The sequence below is a fragment of the Plasmodium vinckei genome (genome assembly GCF_900681995.1).
Source record: "Plasmodium vinckei vinckei genome assembly, chromosome: PVVCY_05".
Taxonomy (NCBI): Eukaryota; Apicomplexa; class Aconoidasida; order Haemosporida; family Plasmodiidae; genus Plasmodium; species Plasmodium vinckei.
The window spans coordinates 175,964-198,293 of NC_051297.1; the positions used below are offsets into that span (position 1 = coordinate 175,964).

The 22,330-nt window shown below is 23.4% G+C and overlaps 7 protein-coding genes across 7 annotated transcripts; 4 read left to right on the forward strand and 3 right to left on the reverse strand.

The window, feature by feature from the left end:
* Window positions 1-706: 706 nt before the first annotated feature.
* PVVCY_0500480 (flagellar outer arm dynein-associated protein, putative) lies at window positions 707-1,365 on the reverse strand (the record flags this gene model as incomplete). Its single annotated transcript, XM_037635006.1, has 3 exons — window positions 707-823; window positions 922-1,107; window positions 1,363-1,365. The coding sequence occupies 3 exons, from the start codon at window positions 1,363-1,365 to the stop codon at window positions 707-709; spliced, it is 306 nt and encodes a 101-aa protein (XP_037490194.1).
* A 1,035-nt stretch (window positions 1,366-2,400) lies between these two features.
* Window positions 2,401-5,135, reverse strand: PVVCY_0500490 (conserved Plasmodium protein, unknown function; the record flags this gene model as incomplete). The annotated part of the gene is made up of 3 exons (XM_008627422.1): window positions 2,401-4,206; window positions 4,310-4,890; window positions 4,970-5,135. 3 exons carry the CDS (start codon window positions 5,133-5,135, stop codon window positions 2,401-2,403), a joined length of 2,553 nt encoding a protein of 850 aa, XP_008625644.1.
* Window positions 5,136-6,584: 1,449 nt separating this feature from the next.
* PVVCY_0500500 (cytoplasmic dynein intermediate chain, putative) lies at window positions 6,585-8,585 on the forward strand (the record flags this gene model as incomplete). Its single annotated transcript, XM_008627423.2, has 1 exon — window positions 6,585-8,585. The coding sequence occupies one exon, from the start codon at window positions 6,585-6,587 to the stop codon at window positions 8,583-8,585; it is 2,001 nt and encodes a 666-aa protein (XP_008625645.2).
* A 284-nt stretch (window positions 8,586-8,869) lies between these two features.
* On the reverse strand, window positions 8,870-10,399 carry PVVCY_0500510 (rRNA (cytosine-C(5))-methyltransferase, putative; the record flags this gene model as incomplete). Its single annotated transcript, XM_008627424.1, has 2 exons — window positions 8,870-10,174; window positions 10,295-10,399. The coding sequence occupies 2 exons, from the start codon at window positions 10,397-10,399 to the stop codon at window positions 8,870-8,872; spliced, it is 1,410 nt and encodes a 469-aa protein (XP_008625646.1).
* Window positions 10,400-10,983: 584 nt separating this feature from the next.
* Window positions 10,984-12,177, forward strand: PVVCY_0500520 (ribosomal silencing factor RsfS, putative; the record flags this gene model as incomplete). Its single annotated transcript, XM_008627425.1, has 1 exon — window positions 10,984-12,177. One exon carries the CDS (start codon window positions 10,984-10,986, stop codon window positions 12,175-12,177), a length of 1,194 nt encoding a protein of 397 aa, XP_008625647.1.
* A 433-nt stretch (window positions 12,178-12,610) lies between these two features.
* PVVCY_0500530 (conserved Plasmodium protein, unknown function) lies at window positions 12,611-17,419 on the forward strand (the record flags this gene model as incomplete). The annotated part of the gene is made up of 3 exons (XM_008627426.2): window positions 12,611-12,679; window positions 12,779-12,901; window positions 12,995-17,419. The coding sequence occupies 3 exons, from the start codon at window positions 12,611-12,613 to the stop codon at window positions 17,417-17,419; spliced, it is 4,617 nt and encodes a 1,538-aa protein (XP_008625648.2).
* Window positions 17,420-18,469: 1,050 nt separating this feature from the next.
* On the forward strand, window positions 18,470-22,186 carry PVVCY_0500540 (histone acetyltransferase, putative; the record flags this gene model as incomplete). The annotated part of the gene is made up of 3 exons (XM_008627427.1): window positions 18,470-21,694; window positions 21,820-22,015; window positions 22,143-22,186. 3 exons carry the CDS (start codon window positions 18,470-18,472, stop codon window positions 22,184-22,186), a joined length of 3,465 nt encoding a protein of 1,154 aa, XP_008625649.1.
* Between the last annotated feature and the right edge of the window lie 144 nt (window positions 22,187-22,330).

A 22,330-nucleotide genomic window follows, 5' to 3' on the forward strand; every position in this document is an offset into this window, starting at 1 on the left:
ATATAAAATATTGTTTTATATTATTTTTTCAACATATTTTATGTTCTATATTTTTATTTATGCAATATTTTTTTTTTTATTTTCCTTTGAAAGTTTCGTATTATAGTTCATATAAAATTGTAAATAAATTTTTTTTTTTTTTACATTTTGGAAGAATAAATATTTTTGAAACGAAATAAATTATTCTCTTTTTTTTTTTATATGCATATAACAATTTTATCACAAAGTTAGAAATTTATTAAAAATAAAAAATAAATAAAGAAAAGATAAATAAACAAGGGAATAATATAAAATAATATGAAGAGAATTTGGGGAAAACCAGTTGCTATATATTTTACTTATTTTTATTTTAAAGTTTGTAACGGAAAATAATAAATAAACATAATCCTGCAATTATAATAACTTGTGAATAATCAAACGTATTGAAGAATTTTTTTTTATTTATTCTTTTCTGTACATTATAGTAAAAATAGCAACCCTTTTTTTTGTTCTCTTAATTTATGGATATTGTTCTTGTCTATGTTATCGATTTATTTTAAAACTTTATATTTTGTTTTTCCAAATCATTCAATACCTTTTCCCCAATTTGCTATCCAAATCAAGTTTAAGTGATCTACATAAAAAAAATATATATGAATATGTATGTTTAAAAAAATTGATGATCTAACCAAACGAATATATAATAATTTAACAATACCGGTGTTGTTTAATTTTTATCTTTGTCAGCATATGGGTTTTGGACAACTATTAAAGTGTAGTCCTTGTCTGGTGCTATCATTATTTCATGTTTCTTCGATCTAAGTCGCAAGAAACTTATATCATTCTAAAGGAATGCAAAAATTAAATGGAATAAAATAAGGAGCACATATATATATTCTCCGCTAAACACTCTCCATACTTTTTTTTTTTTTTTTTGCAAACCTGTGGGTCAAGCTCTCTTATTATATCTCGTGCTTTTGTCGATAATTGTGTAAGTAAAGACGCATGTAAATCAGATTGTTGTTGATCAAAAGTACTTTTTATTATTAATCCTTCATTATTAACTACTAAAACTCCTACAACCCCTCTATAACTTTTAATTCTATTTAATATTTCTTCAGACTCACTCTAAAATGAAAGAAATCAATATATGTGTAAACAAATATGGACATTCATCCTCCTTATTATATAAAATACAAAACTTATGTTACATAAAAAAATACTAAATATGCATATATTTAAATCAGCTATATCGTATTTACTTTCCCATTAATTTTAACTTGAAAACTCAAATTTCGTTTTCCTAATTTTAATAAAATGCAATAATTTGCATATTAATGGAAAATATCATGACCTTTTATTATTATTATTTTTTTTTGTTACCATTTTGCTTTTGTCTTATTAATTTAATTGTGCCAATTCTCCTTTTTTCCAAGCAAATTAAATATTTCCTTCTCTTATTTATTCAACTTGTAAACTTATACAAAACATAACAAGCTCTAACTTTAATTAAACTTATGTAACGCCAAAAGAGGTAAAAAAAACCCTTCCTATACCTAGCATATATATATATATATACATACATACACGTATAGAGGCAATTATTTTTGTACAAAATTGTACCTTTTTTTATCTATTCATTTTATTTCTTTTCCTAAGGTATCATTAAAGGAAGTTCTTTCCTATATAATATGGCTTGTGTGTGCAAAAAAAAAAAAAAAAAAAAAAAAAAATTATTTCTATTTTTTCAATTTTTTATGAACAAGCAATAATTTTTTATGCATTTTTTATGAATTTTTTATATAGCTAGTTTATACGCAAAAATCACAAAATTAAATATATAACAAAATAATAAATAAAATATTAGCATAATATATGCTATATAATAAGATGAAAATGCACGCGATGCGTCTTTTCCTGTTTTATAATATTAGAACATTTGTATGGTTCCAAAATTGGAAATTACCATTTCTATATATACTTTATTGCACAATTACATATATATCTCACAATATTTTCAACTCATTTATTTGATTAAACCACGTTTTCCGTATATTAATGTAGAATTGAAATTTCTTTATTACGTAAAGTACATGAATATATAAAAATACACATAGTATATGAAAATATATGTATATATATATATATGCATATACATACTTGGGGAAAAATAATTAACCAAAATGCGTACTTAGTATACACATTTTTATACTTAGTCGCATATTACCACAAAAAAAAAAAAAAAACATAAACAAGAATAAAAAATTAAATCATATCAAAGTGTTTAATAAAAAATATAGATGGATTAGAAAAGCTAATACAACTGTACACATATTAAAAAATATAATATTTGAGAATATTTTTATTTTTTCCACATTTATCTCTCTCTCTTTAATCAAATTTTACATAAATATTTAGTCTTTACAAATGCTGAAACAAATCAAATGAATTGTTATTGCTGCTACTATTTCTATTGCCATTGCTAGTTCGACTGTATCTATTAGTATTTCCATTTCTTTGGACTTCCAAATTTGAAATGTTTGTATTGTTACTTATTTTTTTATTATTTGAATTTCCAGCACTACTTCTACTTCTTCTGTATGCATTACTAGTGACCTGATTAATCGGTGCTTTTTTTGTCCCAACTAGCGTTTGACATCCTTTTCGGCTTTTTATTTTTTCTAATAATCTAGCTATATGAGGAGATTTTACTGAACGAGTAGGAAGTTTCATACTTTTTCTGACAACGTTAGGTGATGTTGCATCAAAGTAGCCAAATTTATATTGATCAGGCATATTATATAATTTATACTTATTAATATAAGAATCATTTTTTTGATATATCTTTCTATTGTCTATTATTTTAGAATTATTACCATGTTTTGTCATTATATTATTTATTCCATTAGTTCCTTTTATTTGATCATACTCTTCAATCTCAATACTATTACTACTACTTTCTAATGTTTTATATTCTTGTTTGGATAGCAATTCTTTATAATAATTTACTAAGTCTTCTTCTTTTTTTAATTCAATATCGAGCTCTTTATATTGATCAGCATATTTTATTCTTTCATTTTTTTCAAAGTTTACTTTTTTTAATTCATATTCGGATATTATATTTTTTGAATATATGTCTACATCTTCTTTCATTTTTTTCTTTTCAGTAGAATTAATATCAATTTGATTATTTTTTGAATTATATAAATTTTTTGTTTTTTCATCATATTCTTTATTTAATTGTTCAATCTCTATTTCCATTTTTGTTTCTTTTTCTTTTAATTTATTTTTTATATTCATTGTGTTATCATATTCTTTATTATATTTTTCCTCTAACTCTTTAGTTTCATTCCTTATAATTACTAAACTATTTTCAAACTCTTTTTCTTTATCCTTAAGATTTATTAATTCATTATTTTTGGATTTCATTATATTATCTATTTCATTTTTCTCCTTTTCTTTATCGTTTATTTTTTTTTGTAATTCATTTACTTGCATAGTTGTGTGTTGAAACTCTCGTTCTGATTTCCATATTGCTTCCTGTTCTTCTGTAATATTTTTTCTTAGCTCTTCAAGAATAACCTCTAACTTATTTACAATAGTTATATTCTTATCATAAACTTCGCCAGTTTTAGAGATGTCTACATCATCTGTACAATGTATATCATCTAATATGTTTCCTTTTATTTTTCTTTTTTCATTTATTACTAATTTTTTAATTTCATTTTTATAGTTATTTATTTCTTCATCTATGAAATCTTTTTCCTTTATAAAATCGTTCAGAATATTTTGATTCATTTTTTTTTTTTCATCTTCTATTTTACCTTTTAAAATATTTTCTTCACTTATTACCTTTAAAACTTCCTCTTCTTTTAATAAATATTTTTTTTCTAATTCAACTAAATTATTTTCTAAGTTTATTAATTTTTCTTGTTCCTTTTCTTTATCTTCTTTTGTTTTTTCTATCATTTTTATTACATTTTCTATTTTTTTTTTTGATTCATCTAGTGAATCTTCTAATTCAGTTCTTCGTTTAATTGTCCCTTGCAACCCCAAATTTATCACATTTAAATAATACTCCTGTGATGATATTTGATTCTCTAAAAATCGACTTTGTGATTCCAATCTCGAATTTTCTGAACATATATCATTTTTATTGAGCATGAGGTTTTCCAGTTGATACTTCAGCTCCTTTTCGGTGAGGAACAGCCCCTTTTTCTTGTCTTCCTAAAGAGCAAACCGTAAAAAATGAAAAAGCATATAGAAAAAAATGTAGAAAAAAATGTAGAGAAATACAAACCAATAATGACATACGCATGCATGAACTAACCATCTCTTTTGTCTGATTAACTAAATTTTCTTGAGAGGCGGAAATTCCCAATGTGGCTTCATTGATTTCATTTATTATTCCTTCCTTTTCATCACACAACTTTTTGTAATCATTTTGTAAAATTATAATTTTTTCATAATTTAAATGTGTCAAAATTTGAAATGATTCTAATGCTTCCTTATGCTGATTAATTTGATAATCTATTTCTTTTATTTTATTAGATATAGTAGTAGATTCATTATTCATAAAATGTATATTATTTTCAATTGTTTTTAATTCTCCTTTTAGTTCTACATTTTTTTCTTCATTTTCTTTCATTTCAGAATATTCTTTTTCTTCTATACTTTTTAAAACCTTCCCAATTTCATCCGCCTCCTCATTTTTCTTTTTTATGTTTACTAGAGAATTATGGAATAATTTAAAAAGAACATTAAAATTTTCACATGACTCATGAAAATTCACATTTGTATCAAAATAATAATCACAACTCTTTTTACAAACATCTCCCACTTTTTTTAAAAAAAGGTACTCGTTCTCGACCTCCTGATTTTTTGTCTTGTTCTGGGATTGTATAAAGCAAACTTATGAAAAAAAAAAAATATATATATATGTGCACCATTTATATATGAACATGCATAAATATAAAAAATTTAATGGTACTTGTATTTTTTGAGTTGTCAGCAAACTCTATGAGGGTATCCATTTTACAGTTTAATTCTTTATTCACATTAATATTACATTTTTCATAAGATTTATTAATAATATTCATTTTATTTGGATTCTCCAAATTTAAGTCATTTATCAAATAACTATCTTTTAATGGCATTTTAAAAAATTATATATATATATATAACCACGTGGTGTTCATATAAATTATGACAATGCAAGGTAAAAACAAGTAAAATGTTGCAAAAAAAAAAAAAAAATTAGCTAGTTGATTTTTTTTTTCTGAACAAAAGACAAAAGCTGTAGATATATCGATTAACACACACAAAATAAAAAGGTATGAAAAATATAGAGAATAAATAATGACAAACCTACAAATAATACATCAAACATATCGAAAAGACAAATGACTATAATATAGACTAACGCATATGTGATAAAATTATTAAGAAAATGACTAAAAGACAGATTAAATATTTTTAACGGAATACCTGAACAATGAATTGTTAATATATATAAGTTCCTAATAATTTAGGTGTATGTACATATAATAACAAGTAAATAATACTATATCCTTTATTTTTGTTCATCAAAATTTATAAAAAATGTAGCACCCCTTATAGAAAATTTATCAACTAAATTATCATAATATTTAAAAAGCCAAATAGATAGTAAATTGACATATATTATCATACTATTATAAACCTTATTTTGAAAGATGAACAATAATTATTTTTCAAAACATATACTAGTTATAATGAAGTTTTTTAAATAATTTACACACCTCATAAATTGTACACCCATCTAATGATCTTACATTTTTTAATAAGCATAAAAAGAAACTCTCCTAAGTTTACAATTTTAAAGGAATAAAAATTGTTTAATTAAAAAAATGTAATAATACATTTCAACGAGTTTATATATTTCCATATATGTAGTAATAATATTTTTGAATTTTCCTAATTATTCTCATATACAGTTATTTTTAATTTTTTACACATATAATAAGTTCTTTTTTCATTTATAAATTTTCTTATTTTTATTAAAATATTCTTCAAAAAATAATAAAAGTCTTTTTATTTTTTAAGGGAATATAAATAAATTTTTTTATATTTTTTTTATTGTAGCATTAGACTTATGTAAATTTTTCACGAATAATTCTACACATCAAAATATGAGAAAAAAGTTACTTAAAAAATAAATAAACATATCAAAATCGACAAAATAAATAGAACAAAATAAATAGAATAAAATAAATGGATAAGCATATGTACAAACCTAGGATTATGAAAACATTTTTTTTATTCCCCTTTTAAACATAAATATGTATGTGTGTATATACAATTTCCCCTTGTGAGCAATTCACTACATTTACAACAAGTAGTTTTAATTTGTGAAAATAACTATACAAATAGAAAGAGCTCAACAAAATTAACCTTAAGTATATTTGTATAGAGAAAATTTAAAAGGGGACTTGTCTCTCTACATGCTCATTATTACATATATGATTGAAAAAATAAAATAGTAGGCAGTTAAAAAAGCTAAAATACATGCTGAAATATACACACATACATAACGGATTAATATAGCCACTTTAGATAAAACTAAAATGGACAGTGATGTGGAATATGATATACTTAAACCGATTGATGAAGAAGAAAGAATAAGATTACAAAATAAGTTGAATGAAAAAAGGATAGAATTAGAAGAAAAAAAAAAATATTTAGAAGAATTAAAAAAATCTAATGAAAATGGAATATTAGATAGTAGTAAAATTACAAACATTGATGATATTCCAGACCCTGATGAAATGGTAAAAAAATTTATTGAGGAATTACAAAAGGAACAAGATGAAGATGAAATAAAATTGAAAGATCAAATAAAAGATAATAATCATAATAATATGAGACATATTGAAAATCATCGAATTAATAGAAATGCAAAATCAGATATGTTTCATGGAAAACAAAGATCTATTGAAGAATATGTAGATAAATCTTTTCTTTTTAAAAAAAAAGCATCTGTAAAAAATTTTAATTTTAAAATTAATAAAATAAATGAAGAAAAATATATACACATCGAAAAAAAAATGATAACAAATTTTGATAAATCAGTTCAAGTCGATATAATATCTGAAAATGATGAAAAAATTATAGACACAAAAAATAGCATAAAAATAGGTTCTAAAAATGGGTTTGAAAAAATAAAGGGATGTCAAATTAAGCCAGCAGGAACGGACAAAATAATTGGCGATGAAGGTGAAAGTGGGGAAGTTGAAAGGGGGCAGGTTGAAGAGGACAAGGGAAGCCCAAGAATTGACGAGGAAAGACAACGTAACATAATAAAGAGCAAAAGTTTTAATCAGTTTATTGAAAAATGTTCAAAAATAATAGAAAGATATATGGGGGAACAAGAAATGTTTAATACTACATTAAACTTTGATACAAACAAATTTAAAAATAAATCTAAAGATTCATTAAATTGGGAAAAATTAAAACTTATAAATAAATATTATTGTAAAACATATACTAATAATAGACCAATAACAGATGTAAAAACATGTAATATATATAGTGAATTATTTTTAGCATCTTATGGTGCATCTGAAACAGGTTCTTATTACGACCCTGATGGGTATGTACTAGTTTGGAATAGCTTAATGAGTAATCGACCTGAATATACACTTATATCTCAATCACCTGTATGTACATGTTTATTTAATAAGTTTAATCCATATATAGTTATAGGAGGTACTTATACAGGTAATATATTATTATGGGATATAAGAATAAATCAAAAAAAATCTATACATAAAACAATATTATCTTCTCAAGGACATTTACATCCTATATATTGTGCAGAAATTATAGGAACACAAAATTCTCATAATTTAATAAGTATCGACACGGATGGGAGATTATGTAACTGGTCATTGAGTATGCTTACCTATCCATCTGATATAGTTGATTTAAAAAAAGCAAATAAAGAAATATCATGTTCTTGTTTTTCATTTCAAGAAGGGGAAATAAATACATTATATGGTGGAGCAGAAGATGGTTCAATATTCCAAGCACAAATACATGGAAATAAAACAGGAATAACAGAAACTTATAATATGCATAGTGGCCCATTAACCTCAATGCAATTTCATCCATTTATCGAAGGAATGGAAGATAATAATGATCTTATGCTAACTTCATCTGTTGATTGGACGTGTAAATTACTTAGTATTAAAAATCCAGAAAATGTTTTATTTACATTTGATGGATTTGATGATTATATAATGGATATAAAATGGAGTCCTGTACATCCTGGTATATTTGCAACTTGTACTAGTAACTCTAAAATACAATTATGGAATATTTCTAACGATATTGAAAATTCTTATTATGAAACTGTTCTTGATGTAAAAGCGGTTAATAAAATTGCTTGGTCATATGATGGAAAAAAATTAATTGCTGCAGATTCAAGTGGAATCTTAACATTATGGAATACATCTAGTGATATATATCAACCTAGATCTGATGAAATTGCAAAATTTGATAAACAAATTGAAAAACTTAAATCAAACTACACAGAATTTGATCTTCCCGAAGTGGAAGGTGTCTAACTATATCAACTTTTTTTTTTTTTTTTTTTCATAATTATGCTCGCTTTTTCGGCTTGTTACCCATAAAATGTTTGCACACACCAAATTAGGAACACCTAACTAAATGATGAATTTTATTTCGTAGGGAGGTAGTTCATATGATGATACTCGTCTCCATCGATATGCACAGTCTTTGTATGTATACATTTAAAACAGTGAATAATTTAAAAAGTTTAAAAAAAAGTTACATCAAAAGTTTTGGATAACCCATTTTAAGGGATACACAAAGTAAAAAATGGTCATTTTTATTTTCTACACATTTTACAAATGAATATGCCACGACAATTGTCTCGGTTAGGAAATGTTCTGACACATTTATCAGAAAATTCATATTTTCCATTTTTAAAAAGAAATTTATCTGTTCCAGCATTTTCTATATAAAAGTTTAAATTTTTTTCTAGCACATTTTTTATGACTTGTTCATTTTCTTCTTCAAAAAAAGAACAAGTAGAATAAATAAATGTTTTAGCTGTTTTTATATTTACCAATGCATGATTTAATATATCTTTTTGAAAGTCTGATAAATTTTTTATTTTATCTATAAGTGTGTTTGGAACTTTTGGAATTCTTTCCTCTGATATGTCAGAATAAATGTTGTAACTATTATATTTCTCATCTTGTTCACTTTGTTCATTTTTTTTATTGTCAATCTGCTTAGTTTGTAAAAATACTTTACGCATATTTTCCTTGTGGACAAAATCAGGCATTCCACTAGATGAACATGAAGGGTCTACAAATACAACATCTATATCCCCGATTTCTTGAAAATCCTTATGAGTTAATTTTAAAAAATCACAATTATATATTTTTATAATTAATTCATTATTTTTATGTTTAATATAATATATATTATTTTCATTATTTATAAATAAATCCTTTTTATCTATATTTATTTTATCTTCTTCATCCATATTCTCATTAGTATAATAACCAATATATTCATTATTTTTTAGGATTTCTCGAATTAATGTATAGCATCGTGTTTTACTTTTTTCTATACATATTAAATATCCTTTATTTTTCAAATTAAGTAAACTTAGAATTGCTTTACTTCCAGGTGATGAACATACATCAACAATAGTCATACCTTTTTGTATATTCGCTGACTTAACAACTAAACCAGATGATTTATCTAATATTCTTATTTTATTATTTTTATAATATATACTATCTATTAAATTTTTTACCTTGGTTGTACATATTTTATATAAATTTTCAACATCCTCATCATTTTCTATAGGTAGCAATGTTTTTATTTCATTCACTATATTTGGATTATCATTCAAATATATTATAAAATATTTTGTTAATATATTTATTTTAGCATCATTACTACTTTTTAAATTATTATAAAGTTGAAATATTTCTTTTTCTTTTTTTAAAATCTCTCTTTTTAATTCCCCTCCTCCGTCAATTTTTTTTCGGTGTATTAACACACACAAAAGAACAATTCCAAGGTATTTGTTTTTACATATTTTTGACAAATAACTGTTGTAAATTTTGTTAAATATATCCAAGTCTTCCATCGATTTATGCACAATGAAATATATCTGAAAATGTATAAACGTACATATATATATATATACAGATGTTGTAAAATATATTAATACATGTCCACATAATGTAGTAGAAAAATAACTTAAATAATATCCATACTCATTAGTATTTACCTTTTTTATAGATTTATCTTCTTTTTTAAATAGAACATCCTTTATTCCATCTCCTTTAGAACATTTCATCAACATTTGTGCAGCCTTCCTATAAATAAACGACATTGTATTTTAGCTATTCCTTTCTTTTTTCTTTTTTTTTTATTATTTTGGCCACCTTTTGTAACCTTGAAAATACATAACATTTATGACTTAAAAAATATTCCTTGTTAATATGATATGCGCCACTTCCAAACAGCTAGCCGTATGGCACAAGTTCGTTCGTTTAATACGAACATAAATATGTAATATATTTTAGGCCTAAGCAAAGTTGCGCATTTTTTGTTTAAATGGCAAAAAGTAAAAATAAACGAACACCACAAAAAATATACAAATAATTGAATGAATAATGAATGGGAGAGCAAAACAACAAAAAAAAAATATTACCCAGTAAGGTATTTAAAAAAAAAAAAAAAAAAAAAAAAAAAAAATTATGGCTAGCGCAAAACAATGTCGAGAAAATCTATGCATAATTTTTTTTTTTTAATTCCCTTTTTATTATTTTTTCTCATCTCATTCCTTCTTTATAGTATGCCTTCTATCCTCTTTTTTTTTCCACTTTCTCAATTTTCTCTTCTATGAATGTATTATGGCGTCCCAATGTAACCCGAGGGAAAACTGCCCTCCTTCACTTTCTTACGAAAAGATACATGAACAGCAATAAAATTTTTGACACACTAAAAAAAAAAAATGAACAACACAATGATAATAAGAATAACGAAGGGGTAAATGAGAGTGTAGGAGAAAAAATAGAAATAATAAATATTGATGAAAAGATTTTTCAGCAAACAAATATAATGCAAGAACAAAATGATGAACATGCTGAAATTAAAGAAGATATAATGTATGAAAATATAAAATCTTTTAAAAATATGGACATTAAAACGTTTATTCAACAAACTTTGGATTATTATAGTTCAAACCAACTTAATAAAAATGATAATTTTTTAGAACAAAATGGATATAATAATATAAATACCAAAAGTGATGACACCACTAATGAAGTAGAAAATAAATATTCCTCTGAAATTTATAAAAATAATGAACAAAGTAATAAAGAAAATAATTATAAAAATGAAAAAAAAAATATATACGATGATATGACACCTGCACAAAGGTTTTATGAAGAAAATAAAGACAAACTAATGAAAGAATGCATGAAATATTATAACGAAAGAAATGAAAAAATAAATAAAAATAATGAAAATATAGAAAATCCAAATATATATTATGATGAAACATATGGAAATGATTATTATAATTCCATAAGAGATCCTATTGTAAGACCCAAGGATAATTATTTATTTGACTATGAAAATGAGGAAGAAAACGGAGAGGATAATGAAGATTTAGAATTGGAAAAAGGAATAATGCCAACAATAGAACAAGTTGTATGTATTTTAAAACATGAAAAAGTAAAAAATATTAAAGTTATAGATTTAAATAAATGCGGAAGAAGAGATATTGGTATGTTTTTAATTTTATGTACAGGCAATACAGCTAAACATAATAAAAAAGTTGGAAAACTAATTAGTAAAATTTTTATAGATTTAGAAATACCATATATTTCAAATATAATATATTGTTATTGTAATAAATCAGATGATTGGATTATTTCTCATTGTGGTCCTTTAAAAATACATATAGTAACAAAAGAATTAAGAGATAGATATGATATTGAAAATTTATTTCTTTACCCTCATGAACATTTTGATAATAAAAATTTCCCTTCCTTTTTCGATTACACTCCTGGCATTCCTCCTCCATATATTGTCCGAAGTAACAGCACATTGGGTTCGTACCATAATGACAATCTTTATCAAAAATTCATTGCCGATGTTTGAAAAAAAGTAATGAAAAATAGCCAGAAAATAAAGAAGAATTGCTAATTTAGCTGTTTCAAATTTGTTGGAAAAAAAATATTTATCTATATTTACAAAGAAATAAGCATGCACATGTAAGAATAATTTTATACATGACAAATATCTAAGCATACTCTATTTTTGCAAATATATATAAGACATGCACAGAGATAAAAAAAGCGGCATTGAAAATGAGGAAGTTATTATAAATTTTCCATTTTCTTACTATATAAAAATGTAGATAAAATTGTAAAAACCTATTTTAAATCCAAAACAAAGTAATGATTCCATCTTGAAAAATAAAAAAAAAACGGTGAAAAAAAATAAATAAAATCTATGCCTTATACTAATGGGCAAACATAGGTATCTTTCAATAAACACAAAAGCAATCTGTTTATTTTAATTTAAAAAAAGAATGAATGATCGTATATTAAAAAAGAAAAATACAATCTCTGAAAATATTAGAGAGACAAAGGAAGAAAGGGTAAATAAAAAAACACACACAAAATAAAAATTATAAAAATTGTAAAAATTGAAAAAGATTATGCATCCCATTAATGACTACAATTTTTAAACTGATCAGATTTTAAAAAGGTTTGAAGAAAATAAAATAAAATGGGAAAAGGAAAGCAAAATACTTATGGAAAAAACAAACAAAAAGGATACCCTAGCAGATCAGGGAGAAAAATACAGAGAAAAAAATGAGGTAACACATCCTAAAAAGTAGAAGAATACATATGCTCATATTTCTTTTCAATTCAATTTCTACATCCTACCTTCTCTTTTACTTAAAAAATAGCTAAACACATTACTGGAATATTTAAAGAAGGAAGATGAGAGGAAAGTTCAATGGGAAAATAATTTAAGAATGGAACCTGAAAAAATAAAGTTTCAAAAAACGACGAGAAAATTAAATATATACAATAAAATATTGAAAGAAAACAAAAATAATATATTTGATAAAGTTTTTGAAAATAAAGAAAAAAATAATGAAGACTATGTTTATGTAACAAATAAAGATGCAAAAAAAAAAGAATATCAAGAAATTATTGTTAATAAAATAAAAAATAATTTAGAATTTTTTTTATCTAATTTTGCTATACCATTATCTGATAATTTATATATCCAAGGAAAACCAATTGAAGAGGAAAATGTTGAACCAGATGTAATAAATAAACTTTCAACCAACGAGAGAATAGCATTAGACAATTTGGAAAAGGAAACAGATCCGTTAGATCTAGATAAGCCAGAACAAGCTAATTCGATAGAGCATGAAAATGTAAATAAATCATCTGACGATGATCCAATAAAAATAAATTGTTCATGCATAAATATAGAAAATAATGGAGAAGACATAATAAATAAATTTATATTCCTACAAAATATAACATCATCAACAATCATATATATAATAAGTTTTAAAAATAAAATGAAAATAAAAAATAGCATATTAAAATTAAATGATGTATTATATTTAAGTAAAAAAAAAAATTATGATCTTTTTATTTTTCCAAAGACAGGATATATAAAACCAGGAGAAACAATAAAAATTAATTTTAATTTTATTTTTGATTCTTTCTCATATTCTTTTGGCTTGATTCAAATTAAATGTTTTTATAAAAATAAAATTTGTAAAAAAAATATTTATATATCTATAAATCCATTTACTGAAATGTTAGATAGTTTTGCAAATGGAAAAATAACACAAAGTGATAAAAAAAAAACAAAAAAATTAATAAAAAAAAATAATAACTTTAAACTTTTAAGTAAGCATACTATTACACAAAATAAGACACCATTTCCAAATAAACAAAAATTAGAAAATGTAATAAAAAATATATATTCAGATTATAATATAAGTATAAATAGTTTTGAAAATTTTGTAAAAAAAAAAAAAGAAAATATAAATGACTCATTAAAAATGATAGAAAAAAACAAAGTTCCTACAAATCAATTGGATAACATATATGACAAAATAATTGGTAGCAACATTTGCCAATCCGATTTAAAAAATAATATGAATGTTTTTTTTTATCACACAAAAAATAAAACTTTACAATACATCAAAGAGGTTGGTAGTAATAGTGAAGTCTCATTTTTTAACATTAACACAGATGATTATATTAACTTTGAATCAAACATATTTAATTATAAGTTAGAAACAACTTTAAGTGAACCAAATGGAATAAAACCTACATTATCATTTAATGGGTGTAAAAATAGGGAAATATTTTATCAAGTCCTTTATAATTACATCTCTCATCTTGTTCATGCTTGTCAAACACCTGACGACAATCTTATGCTTATAAACAAAACTGATGAAACAAATTTGGAATATTCTGCTCAACCATCAAAGACTACAGATATGGAACTGACAAGAAGTGGTACTACGAAGGGGCTTAAAAAGAGTAGAAAAAAAAACGAGAAAAATGTTGAGAAGGAAAACGATAAATTAATTAATGAGCAAATTATACAAAATAGAGACTTACTTAATAAGGAGTTTGAATCTATATATATAGATGTACATACAAAAAATTATTCTACACATTTTATAAATCACATTTATATTCAAAACAAGTTAAATAATTCACATATTTTTTATTTTTATAATTATTTTAAAATAGTACAATATATTAATCAGTATTTTATACTAGATCAAAATTTAATTGATTCTAACTCACCAAAACAAAATGTCTTTATATATATGAATACAAATTTATGTAATAATATTTTTTTATATATTTTAGACAAATTGGATTCATATTTTTTCTCTGAAAATGATACTAACATTTTAAATAATTTATTTCATGGATCAAAAATAAAATATGTCTTAAACAATTTGACAAAATTATTTTCAGATTATTTTTCTTCAATCCTTTTGAGTATAAAAAATGGAACAAAAAATGTTTATGGATATTTAGGAGAGATAAAAATAGGGAAAGAAAAAGTAAATCTGCTAAACTCATTTTTAGTGATATATTTAAAAGCGTTTATTTATAAAATGTTGAAGAAAACATATGCGATCTACATTTTAGAGAATGAAAATGATGTCATAGATGCTGGCAAGGTTGTGGAAGGAGAAGAAAAAGTTGGCAAGGATATGGTAGACGAAGGAAAAGTTGATAAGGATGTGGCAAATGACGGCACCTCTTGTAAAAGCTTTGATTCATTTTTTAAGGAAAAAGAAATATATTCTGATATTTGTAACTCCATTTGTGAATATAAAAATGGAAGTCAATCAGAGGATTTACAAAATGATGAGATTAATGTTGGAAGTAGATCTGAAGGAAACATATTTCTTATAAAGGATTACAAAATGTTTTCACAAATTATCTATGAAAAAAACAAAAATCAAATGCAAATAAATGTAGAAAAGAATTTAGAAAAGGTTAAACAAACCAAAGAAAGTGAAAAAAACAAAGTTGATATAAGCAGTTCAAAAGATAAAAAAGGTGGGCATAGTAAATCAAAAAAAGGAGAAAAAAAAGCTGAAAAAAAAGCTGAAAAAAAAAGTGAAAAAAAAAGTGAAGAAAAAAAAACACAGGCACAACCTAAGGAAGACAAACCAGATAATACTGAATTAAATTTTACAAATTTTCATTTTTTTAAAATGTTTGAAATTTTGAATATTGAAACATGTATAATAGATGATAAGGAAATATTAAAAACGTCGGGAATCCAATATGACAATTCTTCTTCATATATTTTTACGTTGTTAAAAAAGAAAATTCCAAAAAATGTTGAGATAAAAGTTGGATATACAATGAGACAAGAAGTTTATTTACTTCTCTACATATTTAACATAATATCTGTTGAACATATCAATTTTTTATTTCACCATTTTATAAATCCAAACATGTTATTATATATTGATTATTTAAAAAGCAATGCAAACCATTTCTTAGACATCTTTAAAAATATTTTACAATTTTTTTCTATGAAAAATTATCTATCCAAATTTATTTTTGAAAACAAAATTCCACTATCTATACATCATGATCACTGCTTAGTAAACAACATGGAACTACAAACAGATGAAAACAAAGAGACTTTAAATTTTTCAAACCAAATTTATAAAAATATAAGAGAAAATTGGATAACTAATGGGATAAAAAATGAATCTAATGTAGATGCAAAATATATATGTATCATATCACCAAATATAAAAAATGAAATTTTAAATTTTACAAATATAAATGAAATATTAGAATGGATAAAACTATTAAACATAATTATTTTCTTAAACATATCCGATGTTTATATTTATGGAGATTTATTTTTACTTTTTTTATTTTTTATATATGATTCAGATATTTTAAAGGGACACATCTCCAAATCAAATGCTGGCACAACACTGCTAGTACATTCAAATGGAATTCATCAACCAAGTATAAATCAAAATGATGATGTTGAAAATGTTTGTTTCAAAATAATTGACATATATAATATTCCCAAACATATTTTATTTTTATTTAAATTTTGTATATTTAATATAATAGAACAATATGAAAAATATAAAATAAATATACATTTTCCTTATGATATTTATGTAAAACCAAACTTGATTACTTTTCAAAATGACAATCCTTCATTATATTGTCTACTTCCTTATACTGACTACAGTACAATGATCAAACATGCAAAACAAGTATTTATAAAAAAATATAGTCACCATATTAACCAAGCTGTACAAAATCAACTAGCCAATTCGAACACTACTACGACCTTGATAAATGGCATATTTTGTGACGCTACCAAGTTACATACATGTCAAGATTCTTTGAAACAGTCTGATTATCAAAATGTGAGTAGTAATGAAGAGGGTGAAGGAGAAAACCACAAAGTACTTAACTCCATTTTAAACATAGGAAACATTACAATGAGCAATGTTTTAAAAAATGTAAATAAAAAAAATAAAATATTATGGCTATGTGGGTCATTTGAAAAATATATAAATAATGACAACAAAAATAGTATGGAAATATTTAACCATTTATTAAATACATCAAAAAATGAACAAACTAATTTTAATAATATTTACAAAGATGATTCCGAAATATATGCTAACAATTTATTAATTTTAAACAAAGAAATATATTCCTTATATTTATATCATGCCCCCAAAGAGTTACGTCTAAATTTTATTTTTAACAACCATCATATTTTAATAAACATTTTCGATAATTGTTATTTCCCTCCTCAAAGTGTGCATAAAATGGTATGAGCTTTAAAAGTATGTAGACTTACCATTGCTTATGCATTCATGTAAAATGAAGAAAATGAAAAAGATTGGGAAGTAGTATGTTTTTTAATTTGCTGACCCATAGGCATACACAAAATGGTTTCATTCACCATTTTTCCAAATTTTTCAAACATTTTCAACATTTTCGACATTTTTTCGTATTATTGATTATGAAACATGGGGGGGGGCACAATTTAGTTGGCAAATTGATGGCCCCCTTTTATTTTTTTTTTATAAAAATTGGGGAAATACACTTTCCAAATATCCCTCATGATACAACAATATCACAAGTAGGATTAGCAATACTATTTATGCATTAAAAAGTTGCATTTTTCCATACATTTTTTTGCATATTTTTTTACATTTTTTCCATATTTTTCAACAATTTTTTTCATATAAAACTTCTTATTTTTTACGTGGTATCCATTTTTTTATTTTTTAACTTTTCAAATTTTGCCAATACGTATTTTATTTTTATTCGCAATGTGGTGGTTCTAACCCGATGTTATTTTTATAATTTTTGTTAATTTATTTGTTGACATTTTTTAACTAAAAAAATGCATTAATTTTTAAAAAAAAAAAAAAAGTTAATTTTTTAAAAAAAAAAAAAATAAATCCATTTTATAAACATGAATATTATCCATTTTTAATTTTTATTTACTTCTGGTAATACTAGAAGTTTTGTAAGAGAAAAAAAAATTAACAAAAAATATTTTAGGAATGTAATACTGAGTTATGCAACTGTTTGCTTAAAACTCAGTTTTTGATATGCCTACCTTTATAGTACATATACAAATACAAATAAAAACCCAAAGCTCATTCATAAAGCTGTTTATAAATAGAAAGGGGGTATCACTAAATTTTTTTTATTTTTTATATCACATTATCATAAGTTGATTAGTTTAAATTATATACAAATTTTCAAAATCGAAATAATCTTATATAGAATATAATATTTGACTATATACCAATTTTTAAGTATCCATTTTAAGAAGAATAGGCAAAAGTTATATTTTTCCATATTTACTAACAATGAAGAAAAAGGTAGACAAACGGATTAAAACTCTCGTTGAGAATAACATAGCCATAGGGCAAAGGAGTATGTTTTTAGTTATTGGAGATGAAGGGAAAAATGTTGTTATGAATTTTTATTTTCTACTAAATCGGCTAGTTACTAATAGTAGGTCACTCAATATTTTATGGTGCTATAGAAAAAAGCTAGATTTCTGTACAAGCAAGAAAAAAAGATTCCGAGAGATGAAAAAAAAAATAAAAAAAGGAACATTTGACACACAAATAGATAACAATTTTGATTCCTTTTTAAATAATGCAAATATAAGATATTGTTTTTATAAAGAAACTCAAAACATTTTAGGAAAAACATATTCAATGTGTATTCTTCAAGATTTTTCATATATAACTCCAAATATATTATGTAGATGTATTGAAACAGTAATTGGAGGAGGTATTATAATATTTTTAATAAATAAATTAGAAGAATTAAAGGATATATATAATTTAACATTAAATTATCATAAAAAATATAACATGAACGGTACATGTAATGTTTATAATAATTATATATATCGTTTTTTTCGATCATTAAATACTTGTAAAAATGCAATGTTTATTGATGATGAGATGAATATATTACCACTTAATGATAATTATTTAAGTATTACAAAAACATCAACTGATGATTCACAAACTAATGGAATAATCTCTGGAAAAAATACAGATGATACAGTATTTGAAAAGTCTGCAACATTAGGAGGTTTTTTATCACCTGACAAAAAATTATTGAAAAAAAAATTAAAATTTTTAGAGACCAAATGTGAAGAATTTGAAAAAAAACAAGAAGAAAGAAAAATATCATTATATTCATCAAAATTTTATAATAATAAAGCAAGTGGATCTAATGAAAAAGTTAAACTACATTCAGAAATAAATGGAACACAAGATATGGAAAATAATTTAAATGAATTAGATAGTGATGTACAATATTCATTTCTTGATAAAAATATAATTAAACTTTTTAAAATATGTTTAAGTATAGATCAACTTGAAATTTTAATAAATATATGTAAAATATTACGAAACGATAATGAGAAAAAAAAAAATATAAAAGAAATATTATTTAATTTATTAGCAAATAGAGGTCGAGGAAAATCTGCTACTTTAGGCCTAATTTTATCTTTAAGTATTTATTTTAATTATAGTAATATTATTACTTGTTCAGGTAATAATGATAGTGTTCATACGATTTTTGAATTTTTAGACAAAGGGCTAAATATATTAGGATATAATGAATTTAAAGATTATGAAAAAATATATGTTAATGGAAAAATAAAAGAAATAATTATATTTAAAAATATAAAATATTTAAAACAAAAAATTAGATATCTAGATATAATTGAAAATGATAATATACCAAACTGTGAGCTTATGATTATAGATGAAGCTGCATGTATACCTATAGATATATTAAAAAATAAAATAAAAGGAGAAATTACTATTTTGTCTACTACATTAAATGGATATGAAGGAACAGGAAAAACATTTACTTTTAAATTATTAAAACAATTAAAAAAAAAATTTGTAACACAATTAACATATGACGACTTTAAGCAAATAAAATATTTATATTTTGATAAAGCTTTTATAGATATAACATTAAAAAGTCCAATTAGATATAGTTATGATGATCAGGTTGAAAATTGGTTAAATAATTTTTTATGTTTAAATTGTAATGAAACATTTAGTATTAAAAATAATTTATTATCTTCTCCATCAAAATGTCAGCTATTTTTTGTTAATAAAAATGTATTTAAAAATTATAACCAAACTAGCGAAAATCTTTTAAAAAAAATTATGACCCTGTTCATAACTTCTCATTACAAAAATACACCAAATGATTTAATTATGATATTGGACTCACAACAACATCATTTATTTGTACTTATAAGTTCATCAATCGATACAAATACATTAACTGTTAATAATATTGATCAGATAGATATTTATGGTGTTATTCATTGTTCTATCGATGGAATAATAGATCAATCAAAAATAAAAAAGCTAATTAAAATCGAAGATATATCTCAAATGGTAAACGAAAAAAAAGAAATAGCTGATCAGGATGATAGTAATGAAAGTACAAAACAAGAAGACAATGATGAAGAGGAGGTAAAAATGAATAACGATAACTCTAACACAATAAGTAATCATATGCTAAAAAATGAAGTTGAAGGAAATTTAATACCATACATAATTAGTGATTATTTTAATTATTATTTTTATAACTATATAGGAATTAGAATAGTTCGAATTTCTATTCATCCATCTATGCAAAACTTAAATTACGGTTCAGAACTTTTAAAGAAAGTTTATGAATATTATAGCTTGTATAACGATCCAAAACGGGGCACTATTAGTAATAAAGAAAGTGCAAAAGAAAATGTTGTATTTTGTAAATGCTCAGGTGATCAAATACATTTTGATAATAAATTAAAAAGGATAGATTATATTGGTACATGTTTTGGATTAACTAAAAATTTATTAATTTTTTGGAAAAAAAATAATTATATTCCTGTTTATTTAAAACAACAAAAAAATGAAATAACTGGAGAATTTAGTGCATTAATGTTAAGACATATAAATCCTAAACTTAAAAATATATTTATAACTTTTTATTATGACTTTGTCAGAACTTTTTGTAATCTATTACCTTACTCTTTTAAAAAATTAGAATCATTCATAATATATAATTTACTAAATGATAATTACAATTTATTGTCTAACCCTCCTCAAGTTAGTCGAGTAAACTATTTAAAACAGATTATCCAAAATGAAGATACAAATAGTAACATAAATGAAAAAGAAAGTGATAATGAATCTGAAGAAACTTTGGACCATGAAGAGGATGATATGATTACTTCATTTTATAATAAAAAAGAAAAATTAAATGAAGAAAACATTTTTTATTTTTTCCATACTAATGATATATGTAGATTAAAACGATATGTATTAGAAAGTCGAAGTACACAAGAATTGCTATACTTAATGGAAACAATAGCTAAACTTATTTTATTTAAAAAAGTAAAAATAGATTTAAGCATACTAGAATATACAATTCTATATGCTGTTTCTTTTCAAAAAAAAACACTCACAGAAATATCCGACGAAATCCAAATTAACATCAATCAAACAAATGCCATCTTTAGGAAGGTGATCCATCGTTTCTACAATTACATAAAGGTAGGTCACTCTCTTTTCTTTTGCTTTCTTATTTTTCTTTTGCTTTCTTATTTTTCTTTTGCTTCCTTACTTTTATTTCATTCCGTCACTGTTTTGTCATCTCTTCATTTTCTCTTTCATTTTAGGCGATAATGGAAAAGCAAATCGAAAAAGAGGTTAATGAAGAATTTGAACAAAAATTAAAAAAAAAAAAAAAACGGTCTGCAAATTCTGAGCTCCCATCAAATGAGTATGCAGAAGAATTAGAACATATTTCTAATAATATAAAAAAGAAACAAAAAAAAGAAAAAATGGCGCTCATTCAGGAGCTTAACTTATCAGGTATTCATTAGATTCTCTAAAACTATCTCTACACCATTTGCTTTACTTATTATTTTTTTCGTCAACATTTTCCTTCACTTATTTTCTTCTCTATATATATATACCATTTTTTTTTCAACCTTTTCAGGGACCATTAAAAGAAAGCAAATAAGTATAGAAGACAATGAATGATGGGAAAATGTATTTAAAACATGTTCATGTTTAAAGCATTTTCATGTTTATTTCTTTTGCTTATTTATTTGTATTTATTATATGAATTAATTTTTTTCGTGGCATTTAAAAATAATAAAAATAAAAGTCACTATTATATTTTAT